Here is a 20,275-nt window from a genome sequence, read left to right on the forward strand (position 1 = left end):
TGCTGCTCGCATTGAGAGAATCCCAGTGAAAGTGAGACACATCGATGCTCACATTCCTAAGAGCAAAGCTACAGAGGAACAACAACACAACCATCAGGCAGATCTAGCTGCAAGAGTTTCCCAGGTGGACACAAACTCTGATCCTGATCCTGATCTTGACTGGAAACACCGAGGTGAGCTGTTCTTAGCTCGGTGGGCCCATGACTCGTCAGGACATCAAGGCAGAGATGCAACCTACCGATGGGCTCGTGACAGATCCATTGACATTTCCATGGATGCTATCACACAAGTCATCCATGACTGTGACATTTGTGCTGCTATTAAGCAGGCAAAGCGGATCAAGCCCTTGTGGTACGGTGACCGATGGTCCAAGTACAAGTATGGTGAAGCCTGGCAGATTGACTACATCACTCCACCTCGTTCTCCATCTGGTAAGCAGTATGTGCTGACTATGGTAGAGGCAAGCACTGGATGGCTGGAAACTTATCCAGTTCCTCATGCAACTGCACATAACACCATTCTTGGTCTGGAAAGACAAATCCTGTGGAGACACAGAACTCCAGAGAGGATTGAGTCAGACAATGGAACTCATTTCAAGAACAATCTTGTAAAAAACTGGGCCAAAGAGCACGGCATCGAGTGGATATTCCACATTCCCTACTATGCACCAGCTGCAGGGAAGATCGAACGCTACAACGGTTTGCTGAAAACCACTCTCAAAGCCATGGGGGGTGGATCTTTGAAAAACTGGGAGAAACATTTAGCACAAGCAACCTGGTTGGTGAATAGTAGAGGTTCAGTGAATCGAGCTGGACCTGCCCAATCAGATTTGTTGCGAAAGGAAGAAGGTGATAGAGTTCCTGTTATCAGAGAAAAGAATCTGTTAGGCAAAACGGTTTGGGTATTTTCTCCTTCAGGAGAGGCCAAACCTGTCCGAGGGGTGGTTTCTGCTGAAGGTCCTGGTCACACCTATTGGGTGATGCAAGAAAATGGTGAAATTCAGTGTATTCCACAAAGAAATCTAACTTTGGCTGAAAGAGGTTAAATTCAGAGTGTTGCGCAGATACAGCATCGCACCCAAGAGGAGAGTTCATGAGATCTACGGTGCACGAACCCTGAGAGCCCTGAGTCACCTGAGAGTCCCTGTTCCTTTCTTCGCTCCATCTGCGAGGAAACAAGCTGTTTGCTGTTTTTCCTGTGATTTGACTCTTTTGAATCATCTACATCTGAGATAGCCGGAATGGACTATGGTCTTTATTCATCTATTGTTGTAGATATTATTTTAGATTAGATAAATGATAGTAGCAGCCAATGGAATTGTTTAGAAGGGGTGGACTGTGATGGTTTGAAACTGTCTTTTTAATTTTTCCTTGCAAAGTTCAGAACAGAGAAAGTGAAAGAATGTAAATAAGTCACTATTGGGTGTAAGAAAGCAAAATAACGATTGTTCTAAACACTTCCATTGGATAGATAGAAATGTTTAAGAACTATTACCCAAAACAAAGTAGGCATTCGGCACATTCTGCGTTCGGCAGTGGGGGCAGTTGCTGGGCTGTCTGGCTGCTGTTTCTTCTTCTCTTCTGGCTGAAGATAACACACTGACCTTGGCAGCTAAGTTAACAACTTTCTGCTTAACTAACTCTGCTTCTCTGTCCAGGGGGGTCTGGGGGGGAAGCTCCTGGGAGAGGGAGGCCCCTTTGGGAGGGTCCCCTTGGGGGGAAGCAAAGGGAGATCGGTTGTGCTTTTTCTGTTGATTGTATATATTTGTGAATGTTGTGAATTTTGTATATTTGTACATATTCATTGCATTTCATTGTAGATTTTAGACTCTGCTTGTAAATACAGCTTTTCATTTGCTTCCAGACTGGGCTAGCCTGGTTATTGTTGGTGGGGGGGGAATTTCAGCTCACACCGACACATCCCACCAGCCCAGGTTGCTCAAGGCCTCATCCAACCTGGTCTGGAGCACCTCCAGGAAGAAGGCAGCTACAGCTTCCCTGGGCAACCTGTGTTCCAGCATTCCCATCCTCACTGCTAAGAATTTCTTCCCCCTCCCCAGGCTCAATCTCCTCTGCTGGTGAGTGCCCCACATGCAGTGTAGGCTGTGACAGTGCTGCACAGAAGCCGTGCTTTAGAGCTCCAGCTGCAGACCTCTCTGTGACAGTCCAGACAAAGGCAGAGCCAAAACCCCCAGGAAATGCGCAGCTCCCCCTGGCCCCGGGGCCCCATCAGAGCTTACCTGGCAGCTCCCAGCAGATCTGCTGCTCAGCTCTCCGGCACCCAAGCCTCTGAAAGAGTGAGACAGAAGAGACTGAGTGTGAGGCTGCTGGCAGCAGCAGTGCACAGGACAGCACGCAGCTCAGCTACTCCAGACCAGCCAGCATGCAACTGCAGCTGCAAGGGCTGCTCACACACTGCACTCTGCTCGCAACAAAAAAGTAAACCGACGACACTGACAAACAGCCTCCTCCCACACAAAGGCTGCACCAGAGGACCAAGTCTTGGCTTCCCTACCACCAAGCCTTCTGGGGAGTGGTTTGGCTTGCTCGGTTGGGTGGCTGGTTGGTTTCCCTCTTTCGTCACAATTTAGGTTCTATCTTTGTTGTTAGCAAGAGCTGCTTTACTGTTATGGTTAATTTTAGTGCTGTTTAGTGCCCTCAGGGTTAGGTCTGGTGGCAGAGCTTGGTTGTCACTAGTTAATTAGTTAATTAGCTGGTTTAGCGGCCTGGGCACCTAGCTGTTAGCAGGTTTACTTTTTTAACTATCAGTAGCTTAGTCACTGAGGACATTTAACACAAGTGGTGCCACTCTGGGTGTTACCTGGTTAGCGTTTAGCCATCCCTCCAGTCCTTAGCCATCAAGTCTGATAGTCTCAAAACAACAGCAGCCCTCAACACTGCTACCGAGGGCTGGGCTCTAGCGCTGCAAATTACAAATAGAGCTGCTGAGGCAGAGCACCAACAGGGGGCAGGGACACCGATGGTTTGCTAGGGACTACGAGAAATGCAGCCAAGGCACTCTGGCGAGTGAAGACAGAGAGGTGAGGGCTATGCGATGCTCACATGTCGGATGGGAGATTAAATGTGTGGGGAAGCTCCGAGGTTGAGGGACTGGCATTTAGACAGGCTAAGGGTGGTAAGTGGTCATCTTACCTCTTTAAACTCCATTACACTCTCAGCAGAGCCATGCTAATGCAGACAAGGCAATCAGAGTTGGTGTTTAGCAAGATCAAGCTTAAGAGGCTAGTTTAAAATCCATTTATTGTGCTAAAGCATTTGTCTCCATCCCCACCTCGTACAGTAGTGGGTGCTGCCCACAGTTCAGGTCACAGGTTAGGAGGTTAGCTTTTAAATTATTTAACAACCAGAAGTTATTAATACAGCTTTTAAAGTCTTACACAAGAAGTAATGATAAGCTTAAAGCAGGCATGGGTTCCTTTTGCTTGTGTTTTTATAGAAAAAGCAGTTTTAGGCATCTCTTGAAAAGAAAAAAAAATTAAAACAAATCAAGCAGGCATTTAAAGCTAGAAAACAATCCCAAGTTTAGTTGGTTACAAAAGGTTTCAGCTTTATTGACAAGTTATGGCAAACATTTGACAGAGTTATGGTTTCCTATTTAGAGAAGCTTACAGATGGAGCTTGGGGTGAGTTGGTTTCTGTTCACAGATACAGCTTCAGACACTGCAGAGCTCAGGTGGCTACAGACAACAGCAGCTGCTTGGCTCCCACCCCCAAACAGCAGAGAAAGTAGAGAGACAACCTGGATACCCACAGCTCCATCTAAGCTCACAGCTACTAGAGAGACAGGGCAGAACAGCTCAGCTGCAGCTGGCCTAGTGGCTGCCTCAGAGAGGGAAAGGGAGAGAGGAAAAGGGGGGAAAGGGAAAAAAAGGGAGGAGGAAAAGAGGGGTGGGGGAAAAGGGGGGGGGAAAAGGGTGGGGGGAAAGGGGGAAGAAAAGGGGGAATCAAAAAATACTCTAGTCCTTCAGCAGCCCTAGAGAAAGCCTGAGCCTGGAAAGGCTGCAGCTCTGAGCAGTGTCATGTTTGGCAGGTTACAGACAGCAATGGTACAAGCAAGAGAACAGCATCTGCAGGGGCTCAGACAGTGCTGGCCAAGGGGCTTTGTCTCAGGGGGTAAGTCCATGCTAGAAAACTCTCCTGCTGCCCCTCAGAGTGCTGTAGGAGAGGCAAGAGCACAGAGACTAAGAAGGAGCAGTAAGCCCTAGGGTAGAAAAGAAATGGACTATTACTTGTCTTGGTGCTGCTTCTGTGGAGACCACAGGCTATTAATTGTCTTTGAGACGAGGTCACAGGTGAGCAGGACCTTCAATATCTACCATAGGGGTGTTCCCTGTAACCCCCTCTGGCTGACCTTGCAGGTGGTGCCTTTAGGCTGGAACGGGTTGTGGCCCATTCTTCTGGTGCTAAAAACAGAGGAGAGAAAGATGGTTTGTAAACAGCTCCACTGGACACAACAGGCTGAGGCCACGCCAGGGGCTGGCAGCCTTCTCCAGGACCTGGGCTGCCAGCTGCAGAGACAGCAAACAAGGGTGGGCTTGGGGTCCACTGCTTTATCCTCCCATGGAAACTAACCTGGCAAGCTGTCCAGCTCAGGACAAACAGCACTGACTGCTGCACCTGCAGCAGGGAATGAGTGGCACTGCAGTCATGGAATCATCTCTGGATGGCCCAGGTTGGAGGGGACCTCAGAGCTCATCAACCCCTCCCCACCACGGGCACGGACACCTCTCAGCTAGACTCAGTTGCTCCAGGCTTCGGTCAGCCCTGGAGCTCAAAAGGTGTCTGATGCTGTGAGCTTCTGGCTCTGGAGTTAGGCAGCAAGGTGAGTGGCATATGGTGCAGCTGGGGTGTGAATAAGGTGAGGAGTTGGGTCATGGAAAGGTGAGAGCTGGGTCTTGACTGCCCTCTGAGACCACAAGAAAGGAAACGGGGAAAAAAGTGATAGGCAGCCACGGAGCTTCTGCACTCAGGAACCTGCTCTGCCAGATAGTTTGTAGAATCACAGAACCAGGGAAGAGATGGGTTGGAAAAGCCCTCTGAGATCTTCCAGTTCAGCCATCAATCCAGCCATCAACCCAGAACCACCATGGGCACTAAGCCATGGCCCCAGCTGCCATGGCCACACCTTTCTGGAACACCTCTGCTATGAGGAGAGGCTGAGGGAGCTGGGGAGGAGACATCCACAACCTCCCTGGGCAATCTGCTCCAGTGCCTCCAGTCACTGGTGTTTCCCTGTTTCATCTGGGTAGCACTGAAAGGACAGTACAGGTCACAGTGGTGTCACCTGCCTGAAGCAGTGGCTGACACTTAGATGTCTTCTGATGCAAGAGTCAAGACCAACACACACTCAAAGCACTCCACCCTTGCTCTTCAGTCAACTACGACTGCCAAGGATGAGAGTGCCAGGAGGAGAGGGAATGCATTGAAGCTCCAGGAGGGGAGATTGAGACTGGACAAAAAGAAGAAATTTCTGACAGTGAGGGTGGGGAGACACTGGAACAGGCTGCCCAGGGAGGCCATGGATGCTCTCCCTGAAGGTGTTCAAGGCCAGGCTGGATGAGGCCCTGAGCAACCTGGGCTGGTGGGAGGTGTCCCTGCCCATGGCAGGGGTTTGGGACTGGATGATCCTGAAGGTCTCTTCCAACCCAACCCATTCTATAATTCCATGAACATTCTGTGACCTTGTTATGGAATTTTCCAGCCTTGAATCAAATGCTATCAGAAATGCAAAGAGGGCAACCCCAGGAGTAATTAAAAGGCAAAATCCCATCAGCAGCTGCTGTGGAACAAAACCAGAATGCCAGCAGCATGTGAGGTGCATACCAAGATCTGGTGTCCTGATAAGCTCACAGCTGAGCTCAGTCCTCACTCCCTGCAGTAGCAGAGACCTCACCACCTCTTTTTCCTGGGGGCTGAGTTCACTTCTGACTGCTACTCACAGACCTGGGGCAGTTCTATTCATCTGTGGCCAATGACTTTGGACAGGTGGCCAGGAGGAGATGCTCCAGTTGGGTAGTGAGGATCTCCACAGCACAGTGGCTGCATTTGATTTGCCATTTAGCTTCTGATGGTCTCAGACAAGCAGAAGCTGCTTGAGATCCTGAATAAAATAATTTTCTTTCCTTGAGGAACAGAATCTCTGCTTTCTTACTCTGTACAGACCTGAGGACGGCTCAGGGCACTGGAGGTGGACAGAGCGTGGGCTGCAGGAGCTGCCATTGCCACCTCTGCTGCTTGTCTGGCCCTGGGCAACTGTTTCAGACTCTGCTGTGGCTCTCTGGCTGCTAGCCTGAGCCAGGAATTCCTGCTCCCCAGGGTGCTCTGAGAGCTGGTGAAGAGCCTGAGCACCAGCAGGGAAGTGCCAGGGATGAGCTGAGCAGGAAGAAGCCCAGCAGAAGGCAGCCCTTTGCCTTCCAGATGAGCACACTGGAAACTGCAGGGAACCTCTGGGGAAAACTTTGTGCTGCCTCTCTGCAAGCCTCCAGAATTCTCCTGCCATGAGAAGCACAGAACAATGGAAGCTCTGCCCTACATCAGCTAATCAGTAAGGTCCAGCATTGTCCAGGGCAGGAGTTCTCCCCACAAACCCACATGGTTGCCTAGGGAGGCTGTGGATGCCCCCTCCCTGGAGGTGTTCAAGGCCAGGCTGGATGAGGCCTTGAGCAACCCGGGCTGGTGGGCGGTGTCCCTGCCCATGGCACAGGGTTGGCACTGGATGATCTTTAAGGTCTCTTCCAACCCAACCCATTGGAGAAGTCTACAGAATCATAGAATCATTTAGGTTGGAAATTACTTTCAAGATCATGGAGTCCAACCATCAACCCTGCTCTACCAAGCCCACCACATACAAACACCTGAAGGGAGGGTGTAAAGACAGAACCAGTCTCTTCCCAGTGCTGCTAGAGACGATGGGCACACATTCAAATGTTCCTCTGAGCATCAGGAAACACTTTTCCACTGTGAGGGTAACCAGGCACTGGCACAGGTTGCCCAGGGAGGCTGTGGAGTCTCCCACCCTGGACAGATTCAAAAGCCACTTGAATGTGGTCTGGGAAAACCAGCTCTGGGGGACTCTGCTTGAGCAGCAGATCTGGACAAGACGACCTCCAGAGGTCCCTTCTAACCTCAACTATTCTTTGGTTCTCTGACCAATGCAGAGAGGCACAGATCCTGCAGAGAATTTAACCTCCAGGTCAGGCTGTGTCACTCAGCTGCCAGTGTGAGCTACGAGAACTCAGAGCTCAGTTTCTCCTCAGTGACACAAAGGTGCTGGGGACAGTATCTGATGAAAATACCTCCTGTACAGGAGACAGGAAAGCCCTGCAGGGGGGTAAGAAGACAAATAAAGTGTGTAGGAATAGAGACTGTTAACCTTGAACTGCTGATCACAGAATCACACAACTCTTGGGTGGGAAAAGCCCTCAGAGAGCTTCCAGTCCAACCATCCACCCAACCGCACCATGGCCACCAAACCATGGCCCCAGGTGCCATGGCCACACCTTTCTGGAACACCTCCAGGGATGAGGACTCCACCACCTCCCTGGGAAGCCTCTGCCAGTCCCTGACCACTATTGCAGCAAGGAAAGTTTTCCTTCTCTCCAATCTAACCCTCCCCCGGCACAATTCCAGGACATTTCCTCTCCTTCTATCACCTCAGACTAGGGAGCAGAGCCCAACCCCCAGCTCCTTGCAGCCTCCTCTCAGGGAGCTGTAGAGGGCAAGGAGACGTCCTTCAGCCTCCTCTTCCCCACACTAAACACCCCCAGCTCCCTCAGCTGCTCCTCCCCAACTCCGTTCTCCAGACCCTTCCCCACTTCCGTAGTCCCTCTCTGGACCTGCTCCAACCCTCAATGCCTGAGGAGCTGGCAACGAAGCCTGAGCATTTCTGCCTGCTCAGGCAAGGTCTCTCCAGTAACCCTTTGGACCAGCACTGTATAAGGCTGAACGCTCCATGCTCTTTCCTGGCCAGGTTCCATCGTTACCTTTATTCAGCACAAACTGGCACTGTGATTTAAAGTCTCTAAACACAGAGCAAACTCTGCAGGACAAACAGAACCAGCAAATAAATGAGATAACAAAAAAGCAGTGGAACAGTCACAGAGTCACAGAATGGGTTGTGTTGGAAGGAACCTTCAAGATCATCCAGCAGCCTGGACTCGTGGGAGGTGTCCCTGCCCATGGCAGGGGGCTGGAACTGGATGGTCTTTCAGGTCCCTTCCAACCAAGGCCATTCACCAGGAACCCATCAGGGGAAGCAATGCCTGAGCTGCCATTGGCAGCTTTGCTTTGCCCTTGCCCTGGGCTGGGGATGGAGCAGACCTTACCGTAGCTGCCGTAGGCCTCCTCGCTGACCCTGGGGCCGTAGTCATAATAGTCAGGCACACTGTAAGAGATCCAGAGAGCCACGTCATTGCCAGCGCCAGCTCACTGCCAGGGCCATATCACTGCCATCTCACTGCCAGGTGACACAGAGCCAGCTCACTGCCAGCAGCACAGCCAGGTCACAGCAGAGCCAGGTCACAGCAAATGGCAAACGTTAGCAGTTCCACAGGATGGCTTTAGGCATGGCAAGAACTAAGCAGCATGCAGGGAAATGGATCCGTGACAGCAGCAGCTCATGGGCATCACAGCTCTGCTCTGCTGAGCACACACCCAGGGTGGTCCTGAAGGTGACAAACAACCAGAAATCCTCTTTGTGCAAATCAGGGCTAAAAGGAGACCCTTCCATTGTGGGTGACTGTTGCTAAGAGTGCCCAGAGCTGTGGTCCCTGAGCTGGAACTCTGTGCACCCTGTGGCATCACACCTGGCATAGTTTCATTGTCCCCAGAGCTGGCTGTGCTGGAACCCAAACCCACTGCTCTCCACCAAACCCCAGGCTTCCAGCCCTGCTCCTGCACAGGACAGGATTTCCCCACCATGTGTAGAGACAAAAGTTTCTCCACACTTTTCCTCCTTCTGTAGCTCTTGGCCACACATGGAAGGTCTTACACAGCAAAAAAGCAAGAGGAAACAAACTGTTGCACACTGGGTGTGGGAGCACAGCACTCAACACAGCTCTGACGACACAGCTCAGGGCACACAGCTGACCTCCCTCACACACACACACTGATCACAGCTTCCAGACAAAAGGGGGTTCAAATCCTTTGCCAGCTCAGGGAAGAAACTGTCCAGAGCAAAACCTGAATTCTTACCATGAAATACCTGACTGAGCACAGGAACACAGCCAGGTGGGGCTGGAAAGGCTCCAGAGCAGAAGACTCCACAACCTATCTAGGCAGCCTGCTCCAGGGCTCAGCACCCTCACACCCAAGAACTTTCTGCTCATGCTGAGGTGGAACCTCCTGGGTTCCAGCTGGTGTCCACTATCCCTTGTCCTAGCACAGGACACTCCTGAACAGAGCCTGGCCCCTTCTTGCCCCCCACCCCTCATAGATTTACAGACATTGATCAAATCCCCTCTGGAGCTGCTCTTCTCCACGCTCTCAGCCTTTGCTCCTCACAGAGATGTTCCAAGGCCCTTCAGCATCCTTGTAGCCCTTTGCTAGACCCTCTCCAGCAATTCCCTGTCCCTCTTGAACTGGGGCCTCCAGAACTGGACACAGTATTCCAGCCTGTGCAGGTGCAGAGGTTGTTCCTGCCCAGGGGCAGGGCTCTGCCCCTGCCCTAGTTGAAGCTCCTGAGGTAAGGCCTCTCTGAGCCACGCTGCTTACCCAAGAGCAACCTCCCCGAATCCTCCTCCTAACCCCTGCTTGCACTGACTGCAAACCTTTCCTCTCTCCTGTAGCAAAGGGAACCACCAGTGCTGAGCATAAGCAGTGCTGCTGGCATCTGGCTGCCCCTGCAAGAGGTCTTCTCGTCAATTAGAGAGAGCTGAAGTTCCTTTGCATGGTGGCCAGCCCTGGAAGGAAGCCATCAGCCAAGCATCCTGCATAAATAAACGTTGCTGATCTCACTGAGGGGTTCTCAGCCTGTCCCTGGGCAGAGAGGTGATGAGGAGCTGGAGAAGGCTCTGTCCTGCAGTGCTAATTGCAGACAAGGCCATTAGCTGTCGTTAGCATTCATTACTTCCAAGCGTTTCCTGGAGCACCAGGACCCACCTGGAGGCAGCAGCAAAGCATCCTGAAGAGCAGAGATCATTAACTCCTGAGCAGCAGCTCAGCTCTGTCTCTTCAGCACCAGCAGGCTTCTGAGACAGATCTTGATGGGCCAGGACAGGCTTTGGAACCACCTACAGACTTATCAGTAACCCTCTCCAGACCTCTTCAGCAGCCTTTCTCCACAAATCACTCCTAGGAGAATTTGTGTGCACAGGACCATGGCTCCTACAAGTCGCTTAATGACTTTTGTATCTCAGTCAGCTCTGATGTCACCTCTCTATCCGTGTGACACTTTTTCCCCCCTCCCTGGAGGTGTTCAAAGCCAGGTTGGATGAGGCCTTGAGCAACCTTGGCTGGTGGGAGGTGTCCCTGCTCATGGCAGGGGCTGGAGCTGGATGATTTTTGAGGTCCCTTCCAAGCCACTCTGTGATTCCATGCAAGGTGTGATCCTGTACTCACTCCTGGCCTGTTGTGTGGGCCAGAACCTCCTGTTGATCTGCATGATCCTACCCTGCTGCTCTTACAGAGGACCAAAGCTTCCCTGCACCTGTGGTATCTTCTCCTCATGCAGACAAAGCCAGGTCAATTCCAAAGAGAACAAACACAAAGACGTTTCCTCGTTTGGGAGCTCAGGGCCCCCCAGATGCCCTCCAGCCTGACTCACCTGCTGCTGCTGTGCCATGGAAAGGCTCAAATTCAGAGGCTCCCTCTCTAAGCAGCAGCTCTGAAGGTTTTTAACCTCTCATGAGCTGGGACTTCTTCAGGCTGACAGCAGCTGAGCAGGACTGAGCTTCAGTTCGCTTGTCAGCACCCACGGAGCCCTCCCAGCTCCTGATCCTAGGCGATACAGAACGGTGCTGCAGGGGGGTTACGCAGAGGGCCATGGGCAGAGGGGTGAAGGCTGAAGCCACAGGCCCTGGCTCCTGGGCAGACAACACTGCTGGGGCAGGCTGGTGGTGCTGCCCTGAGGCCTGTGGTGTCAGGACAGCAAATCACAGTACTGCCAGACTGTGCTGGCCCCTGGCCAGCCCCTGCCTGCACACAGGTAGCAACATTCCCAGCTGGTTCCCTGACTGCTCTGGCAGCTTCTGGGATACCAGGTAGCAGAAGGCTGTAAGATGGAAGATCTTCTGGTTCCCTCAGGTCCTCTGGGTGGATTTGTTCTTCCTTTCTCCCTTTCTGTTCTTGCTTTGCCTTGCTGAGAGATGCACTTTGTTTGTGCTTTTAGCTGTGCAGCACACACCCAGGGGCTCACCAAAGCCAAAGCTGGAAGGACCAAGAGAAGCTTCATTTGCTTCAAGCACTGCGGGCACCTGAATCTGTCCAGGCAAAGTGTTCTGTGAAGACGGCCTGGAACTGTGCCAGGGCAGGGTGAGGCTGGAAATGAGGAAAGATTTCTTTGGTGCAAGAGTCGTCAGGGACTGGCAGGGGCTGCCCAGGGAGGTGGTGGAGTCCTCATCCCTGGAGGTGGTGCAGAAAGGTGTGGCCATGGCAGTTGGGGCCATGGTTTGGTGGCCATGGTGGGGTTGGGTTGCTGGCTGGACTGGATGATCTCAGAGGGCTTTTCCAACCCAAACAGTTCTATGATTACCTCACTCATTCTCCATAGCTCCATTCCAACCTGCTTTTCCCATCCACAAAGAATAATGATCCAGAACTTCAGAATCAAGAAGGGGCCAGGCTCTGTTCAGGGATGTCCAAGGACAGGACAAGGGGGCAAGGGCTGCAAGCTGGAGCAGAAGAGGTGCCATGGGAACAGAAGGAGAAACTTTGTCACTGTGAGGGTGCTGAGCCCTGGAGCAGGCTGCCCAGAGAGGCTGTGGAGTCTCCTTGTCTGGAGACTTTCCAGCTCCACCTAGCTCTGCTCCTGTGTGCCCTGCCCTGGGTGCCCCTACTCTGGCAGGGGCTTGGAATGGGTGAGCTCCAGAGGTCCCTTTCAGCCCCTAACATTCTGTGATTCTGTGGTTTAGATATGGGGAGAGAAGTCAGCAAACCTCTGCTCATGCCCCCAGAGATTTCACACAGTGAGCACTGATGATCACCCACAGTCCTCTCCAGCCAGGATTTGTAGGCAAAGGACAAAGCTGCTCCCAAAGCTGCTCCCTTTGCCCATGGAGCTCTCTCCAGCAGCAATCTGCAGGATCCATTCCCAAAGCCAGCAGTCAGTTTCTGTGGGACTGGTGGGTCAGAGGGATCTGATTGTTGATTTCAGTCCCTACTGGACTCATCCTGCACAAAAGGGAACATGCTGAGCTGTGGTACTGTTTGCTTCTGAGCACAGCAAGACACAAAGTGGGTTGGGTTGGAAGGGAGCCTGAAGATCGTGCAGCTCCAACCCTCTGCCATGGGCAGGGACACCTCCCACTAGCTCAGGTTGCTCGAGGCCTCATCCAGTCTGGCCTGGAAAACCTCCAGGGAGGACTCCAGCTGCCTGTCCAGGTGCAGCAGTCTGAGATCTGTTTCACTTGCAGCCCTGTTTGTGAGGAGCTGAGCACACAGGTCCTGGCTATCTGCACGTCAGCCAGGGGTGAGCAGGGTGAATGCCACAGCTGATGGAAGCAATTCCTGGTGACTCAGCTGGAGCAGCCACACTTGGCTCTCATGGAAAATCACTTAGCAGCACGGCTCAGATGCTCTGTAAGCCATGGGAGGGACACAGGCTGGGCTTGGCTCCTGCTCTGCTCCTGCTATCAGCTCAGAACCAGTGAGCCCTAAATCCTCTGCTGTTCCAGCAGCAAAAGCAGCTGCAAACAGGAGTGGAGAGCAGAAGCTCAACAAGTACCAGAGAGCCAGGAAAGCCAATTTCCAAGGCAGTCACTTGTCACAGAGTCAGTCTGAAGGCTGAGTAGGCTCCTGGAGTTCAGGGAATGGCTTGGGTTGGGAGGGGCCTGAAAGATCAGGGAATCATGGAATGGGTTGGGCTGGAAGGAACTCTCCAAGATCATCCAGTGCCAACCCCCTGCCATGGCCAGGGACACCTCCCGCCAGCCCAGGTTGCTCAAGGTCTCATTCAGCCTGGCCTTGAACACCTCCAGGGAGGAGGCAGCCACAGCCTCCCTGAGCAGCCTGTGCCAGTGTCTCCCCACCCTCACTGTCAGGAGTTTCCTCCTCCTCTCCAGTCTTGGCTGGGTGCTCTTCTGGCCTTGGTTGAAGACACAGTGTAAGTAATGCTGTCACCTGCCAGTCACTCTGGGGTTTCTTCAGTGTCCCTTTTGGCTTGAGTCACAGCAGCTTTGCAAGGAGGCTGCTGGGGCTGGCATGGGCACCAAGGCCAGTGGAGATAAGCACAGGTGCTCTGCTGGCTGTTGAGGTCTTCAGCAGCTGCTCCACTTCCACAGCCTGGCTCTGGTGGTCTGGCTGAGTAGCTGGGCCCCACTCTGCGAGTGGCACACTCATCCTCTGCTGTGTGTGACAAGCAGGGGGCAGATCTTGGAGGTCCTCCTCTCCTGGTGGTCAGGCATTCTCATAGCCCATGGGTCTGGACAGTGGTAGTGGCTCCACAGACTCCCAAGCTCCCCCTAAGGATACAAACCCAATGTGTGTTGTGCTTTGCAAGTTCACAGAGCCCTCCTACACCTCCTGTGCCCCAGCTGAGCTGTGATTTGGGACTTCCACCACGCTGCAGCTGAAGGAACCTGCTTCTGGCCTGTAAAAATCCTCTTTATTCCTTCAGATCAATACCTGAGTGGGCATGGACAGGAAGAATGGTTGGCACCACATGCTTTGGGTTGGAAGGGACCTCCAAGATCATCCAGTTCTGTTCCAACATGGTTTGAAGGTATGAAGTCATTGAGGACAGCAAGGTGCTCTAACTGCTCATAGCAACCCTTTAGAGAGGACCACGCCTGTCCTCACAGGCCTGCACAGGGCTGCTCTGCACCTCAGCAGCACTTGAGAGAATGCCCAAGGGTGAGGGCTGGGTCCAGCCAACCACCCAAGCACTCAGAGGCACTTTGGTTGATGCCAGAATTCTGTTAAACAACCAAAATACTTCCATGCCTGCAGAGGAGCTGCAGGCAGGCTGGGGAGGGACTGTTCAAAAGGGGCTGTGAGGATAGGATGAGGGGCAAGGGCTTGGTACTAGAGCAGGGCAGGTTTAGGTTGGACACCAGAAGGAAGCTCTGCACAGTGAGGGTGGGGAGACACTGGAAGAGGCTGCCCAGGGAGGTGCTTGAGGCTCCATCCCTGGAGACATTCAAGATCAGCCTTGATGTGTCCCTGGGCAGCCTGCTCTGGCTGGAGCTGTCCCTGCTGCCTTCTGGGGGCTGGACAAGATGCCCTTGGAAGCTCCCTTCCAACCAACCCAGCGCAATCTGTCACTCTGTGAATATCCTTCTGACAAGGTTTTGAGGACCAAGTGTAAGGGGAGTGTAAAACTTGGTCATTAACTGAGAGGTGCTGCTGCTGCCTGGGGGCACCAGGAGAACTCTTCTCCTGGCCAGTGCCAGATGTGGAACAGCAGGGATGCTCCTGCTCAGTAAGGGCTCTGTACTCTGAGCAGCATGGATTGGGTTTCTATTTTTAACCAGAGCTGTCAGACTAGAGGGTCAGGAGGTAAATCCAACTGACAGCAAGGGTTTGAGTTTCCTCTGCCTGACTCTCCTCTGCCTGACTCCCAAGTGTCCAGGCAGAAGTGGAGAAGCTCAACAGCTCCCTAACATCTCCTAGGGTGTGTGGGCAGGCAGATTGGGAAGGGCAGCCAAGCTCCTCTTTTAAATCTTTGTCCTGAGCTTCCATGCTGTCTCCTGGGTGGTTGTTATGGGACAGGCAGATAAGGAGGAATGAAGGTGGCTTTAGAAATAGCTGCTGGCAGCTGCAGCGAGGCACAGCTCGTGTGGCACACACTGCCCTTGCATGGCCCATGGCTCTCTCCTTCCTCAGTAACCACAGAATGGAAGGGACCTTCAGAGTCATCCAGTTCCAACCCCCTGCCACGGGCAGGGACACCTCCCGCCAGCCCAGGTTGCTCAAGGTCTCATTCAGCCTGGCCTTGAACACCTCCAGGGAGGAGGCAGCCACAGCCTCCCTGGGCAGCCTGTGCCAGTGTCTCCCCACCCTCACTGTCAGGAATTTCTTCCTCCTCTCTAGTCTTGGCTGGGTGCTCAAACAAGTCTCCCCCACAACACCAAGGCAGAGGTGGCACTTACCATGGTGGAGGTCCTGCTGTCCTCTTCCTTCAGGCTGCTGATTGTGTCCACTTCAAAGTGCTCTGGAGGTGCCTCAGCTCATCCAGCCATGCAGACTCCCTCAGGGCTTCATCCCAGTCCGGTCCTGAGGCTCTGCCATGGTTCTTCCACAAGTGACCCAATGCCCCTGTTTGCAGCCCCAAAGTCAGGCTGCTCTGATGGAGCACAGAGCAGCTCTCTGGAAGGCTGGCAGTGGTGACGTTTGTGACAGGACCTACACAAAGCGTACTGCTGGCCTGCACCACTGCTCCTGACCTCTGGTGTGGATCTGCAGTCAGCAGTGCACAGAGTGGAGCCTTCATCTCTGCTTTCAGCTGGATGCTCCTGCACCTTGGCATCTCTGGTGCTCCTTCTGCTAAAGCATAGCCCAGCCTTGCAGCACAGGGTGTGCTTTGGGGGCCTGCTCCTGTTCCTGCTGTTGACACAGCCTGGTTTATAGCTTCATGACATCACAGAATGGGTTGGAAGGCACCTTCAAGATCACCCAGCTCCAAGCCCCTGCCATGGAGAGGGACAGCTCCACTGGCCCAGGCTGCTCAAGGCAGCAATGTGTAAAGCAGACCTCATGGGCAGTGAAGGACCAAGGGCCCTGAGAAGGATCTATGGGCAGAGGCCTCTCAGGAGCAGGGCAAAGGCCTGGAAGACAAAGGGTCAGGTCAGAGGGTGGTGGTGAGCTGCCCAAGCTCCATCTCCCCTCCGTGCTTTGGGTGAGCAGGGGAACAAGGCACAGCCTCCTGTGTGCTCTGCACTCAGGCACCCCTGGCTCAGCTGGCACCCAGCACACCCGTTCCATCCATCTGACCATGCCCTGGGACACCTTCCTCTGCGAGAAGCAGTGAGGAGATAGACAATGAGACCAAAGCTCCACAGAACCACAGCAGTGTGTGGGCTGGGGAAGCCCTCCCAGATCATCAGCACACCACCACCATGGCCACTGAAGCAGCCACTCAGAAACTGCTTTCTGCAGCTGAAGGATGTTGATAACCAAACCCAAAGAGCAAGCGAACCACCTTGCATGGCCTAGGTAGATGTTCTTCTTGGCAAGTGTACTCCAGCTTTTTGGAAGAGGATTCATGGAATCATCACAGAGTGGCTCAGGCTGGAAGGGAGCTCAGAGCTCATCTTCTCCAACCTCCCTACCATGCCCAGGGACACCTCTCAGCTAGACTCAGCTGCTCAAGGCCTCATCCAGCCTGGCCTTGAACACCCTCAGGCAGGAGGCAGCCACAGCCTCCCTAGGCAGCTTGTGCCAGAGTCTCACCACCCTGGCACTGAAGAACTTCTTCCTCAGCTCCAGTCTGACTCTGCTCTGCCTCAGCTCCAAGCCATTTTCCCTTGGTCTGTCTCAGACACCCTCATGAGAAGTCCCTCTGCAGGATCCCTCAGAGATCATCAGCTCCAGCCTCAGACCATGGTAACCCCCAGAAGGCTGGGGTGCCCCTGACTGCTCTGCCCTGGCAAGGGCTACCAAGCCCCAGCTGCACAAACAGGCTGAGAATGACCCCAGACACAGAATGCTGCAGTTTTAGTTGTAACCCCCAAAACGTGGCCACATTCTCAGCTCAGGCTGGCACTTTGCCTTCAGCTGAGCCATGCTCCCTGTCAGCCCTCACTGCCACTGTCACTGCTGGCACAGCTTTACCCAGGCTTGTGAGATGTGGCACTGAAGGTGGGGAACAAAGCAGGAAACAGAGACAGAAAGGGGAGAGGAGCAAAGGAAGCAGGGGAGGGGCTCAGCCCCCGAGCTTACCTCTGTGCGGGGGTGGCGTAGCTGCTGTCATATGCCTCATAGCTGGGGTCCTCATAGTCGCCCCCATAGCCATCCTCATAGCCCTGGGGAAACAACAGCACAGCTCAGGAGGCTCCAGCAGCAACACACAACCAGAGAGCATAGCTTGGAAGTGACTCTCCAAGGGCATCTTATCCAACACCCTGCAGGCAGCAGGAACCTCTCCAGCCAGGAACGTGTCCAGGCTGATCTTGAATGTCTCCAGGAATGGAGCCTCAACCACCTCCCTGGGCAGCCTGTTCCAAACCATTGCCCCCTCATCTTATCCTCACAGGCCCTTATGAACAGTCCCTCCCCAGCCTGCCCAGAGTCCCTGTTCAGCCTGGAAAAGAGAAGGCTCCAGGGAGACCTTAGAGCAGCCTTCCAGTACCTGAAGAGTCTACAGGAGAGCTAGGGAGGGACTTTTGACAAGGGCTGGGAGTGACAGGATGAGGGACAATGGCTTTGAGCTGAGAGAGGAGAGACTAGGACTGAAGCTTAGGGAGAAATTCTTGACAGTGAGGGTGGGGAGACACTGGAACAGGTTGCCCAGGGAGACTGTAGATGCCTCCTCCCTGCAGGTGCTCCTCCCTGGAGGCTGGATGAGGCCTTAAGCAACCTGGGCTGGTGGGAGGTGTCCCTGCCCATGGCAGGGGGGTTAAAACTGGATGAGCTTTAAGGTCTCTTCCAACCAAACCATTCCATGACTCTATGACAATACCAGTTTGACACTGACCACACTTAGCTGCTCACCAGGCCTTGATCAGAAAGCAAAGATGGGAAACATCTCAGAACAGCTGAAATCAGCTCTGGGCACACTCAGCCCAGGAGCACACAGGCACGACTTAACCACTGGCACAGAACGTTCCAGACAGGGGAAAAGAAGAGGTAGAAGGAAAAAGGGACAGGACTGGAGCAAAGGCTGAGAGTCTACTGCCCCACAAGTTCAGCCTCACTTTGATTGCATCCCCAAGAGACCACTAAGAAAGGTTTATTGAACTCAAGGCCTCCCCAGGTCTCAGAAGTAGACACAAGGATTATAAATGCAAACACAATCAGGAGCATCAGTGAGCAGGGAGCCATCATCCTGCACTGCTCCAGCTCCAAACACAATCAATCAGCACCATTGGTGAGCAGGGAGCTGTTCCCCAGCACAACTCCAGCTCTCCAGCCAAGACTCTCCTCCTGAGTGCTCCAAGCCCTCTGCAAACATCCCAGCCCACGCTCAGAGCCATCAAACGTCCTCTGCTCTGGACTGCTCAGGGAGCAGGATGTTCACAGCAAGAACACAATGGGTTGGGCTGTGGGAAAGCAGGAAAGGACAATGCTGCTGTCAGTGCTGAGGCTGCCAGCTCCTGCAGGGGGAGGTGCAGAGCAAAGGAGTCCAGAGCAATCAGCTTGAGGCGAAGAGTCACAGTCACAGGATGGGTTGGCTTGGAAGGGACCCCAAGGACCATCCAGTCCCAACCCCCTGCCATGGCCAGGGACACCTCCCACCAGCCCACGTTGCTCAAGGCCTCATCCAGCCTGGCCTTGAACACCTCCAGGGAGGAATCCACAGCCTCCCTGGGCAGCCTGTTCCAGACTCTCCTCACCCTCAGTGTCAAGAATTTCTCTCTCATTTTCTCTCTCTCTGTATCTCCCAAGCACTGTTCCAGCCACTAGATCTAAAGCAGCCTCCAAGCAGGACTTTTCCAGGTTAGCAGGACATCAAATCCAGTTTCTTTGGCTACATAATTGCATTAGAGCCTTTCTTGCCAGGGGATTATTCAGAATCCTTTATCTTGGATGCTCCCAGCCCTGCAGAGGTCCTGCTCATAGCCAGCAAGAGGAGGCTGCCCTTTTTCAATGCAAATGTTAATTTACCATCCTGTGTGGTGAGCAAGCCTGGGAAAAGATTCAAATTCTACCTGCAAATGGGAGTCAGGAGGTTTGGGAGAGGAGATGAAGGTAACAACTGAGCCTGCAGGGAGCAGAGCTCTGCAGGACTTAAGTTTGTGAAGTGCAATCACAGAGACATTTAGGTGGCAAAAGGCCTCGAGGATCTTCACAAAGCAGAACTGGAAACAGTTTGAAAGTGAAACGCAGCTGAGTGATGCCTAGGCTCCTGCTCAGCTCAAGAGTGAGGGTGCTGGGAAAAGATCCTGGACAACAAAGCAACCACACGGTAAAACCAAGGAAAACAAGGGGGGTTCTGCTTTTTCCTCTTCTGAAGCCACAACTCTGCTTCAGTTGGTTAAGAGAGGAGCAGCACAAATGTTCTCAAACACACATCCCAGGGAATTCTTTTTACTATTTCTGTGTCAAATGGACCCCCCTGCCCAGGGCTGGGTGCTGTACTATATACCATGCCTTTTACTCAACCCAGCTGCCCAGCAGAAAAGGACCTGGGGGTGCTGGTGCCAGCAGCTGGAGATGAGCCAGGGGTTGCCCAGGCAGCCAAGAAGGCCATCAGCAGCCTGGCCTAGAGCGGCAATGGTGTGGGCAGCAGGAGCAGGGCAGGGATTATCTGCTGAGGCCACAGCTTGAGTGCTGGGTTCAGTTCTGGGCTTCTCACTCCCAGAAGGACATTGAGGGCTGGAGCAGGTCCAGAGAAGGGCAACAGAGCTGGGGAAGGGTCTGGAGAACAGGGCTGTGGAGGAGCAGCTGAGGGAGCTGGGGGTGTTTAGTGTGGAGGAGGCTGAGGGAGACCTCATTGCTCTCTACAGCTCCCTGAGAGGAGGCTGGATTCGATATCTTCTCGGTATCAAGTGATAGAAGGAGAGGAAATGTCCTGGAATTGTGCCGGGGAGGGTTAGGTTGGAGAGGAGGAAAAATTTCTTTGGTGCAAGAGTGGTCAGGGACTGGCAGAGGCTGCCCACGGAGGTGGTGCTGTCCCCATCCCTAAAGGTGTGGAAGGCCATGATGTACTGGCCTGAGGTGTGACTTGGTGGCTTTGGTGTCTGTGTCAGCAGGGGAGCAGAGGTCTGAGATGCTTTGGGCAGCTGAAGATGTCAATGCCCAGGGCTGCAGAGCACAGGGTCAGCCCTGGGCACATCTCCACCTCCAGGCAGGCTGGCCCTGACTGCTGTTTCCACACTTGATTTATTTCCTGGTGGAGCTGTTCAATAGAGGCAGAGCTAATTGGGTGTCCAAATGAGTGTTAAAAACACAAAGCTCTGACTTCATTAAGTGGAGGCTCTGCTGATCATCCACCACTGCGT

General features: G+C 53.3%; 1 protein-coding gene across 1 annotated transcript in view; it reads right to left on the bottom strand.

The window, feature by feature from the left end:
• Nucleotides 1-4,325: 4,325 nt before the first annotated feature.
• The window catches only part of KHDRBS2 (KH RNA binding domain containing, signal transduction associated 2), a 47,267-nt gene continuing 31,317 nt past the window's right edge, over nucleotides 4,326-20,275 (bottom strand). Inside the window, exons 7-9 of the mRNA XM_054397578.1 lie at nucleotides 17,055-17,137; nucleotides 8,345-8,403; nucleotides 4,326-4,423 (exon numbers count right to left, since the gene is read on the bottom strand). Coding sequence (XP_054253553.1) covers nucleotides 4,326-4,423; nucleotides 8,345-8,403; nucleotides 17,055-17,137 — 240 coding nt within the window. The remainder of the gene's footprint in view (nucleotides 4,424-8,344; nucleotides 8,404-17,054; nucleotides 17,138-20,275) is intronic.

The sequence above is a fragment of the Indicator indicator genome, chromosome 2 (genome assembly GCF_027791375.1).
Source record: "Indicator indicator isolate 239-I01 chromosome 2, UM_Iind_1.1, whole genome shotgun sequence".
NCBI lineage: Eukaryota > Metazoa > Chordata > Aves > Piciformes > Indicatoridae > Indicator > Indicator indicator.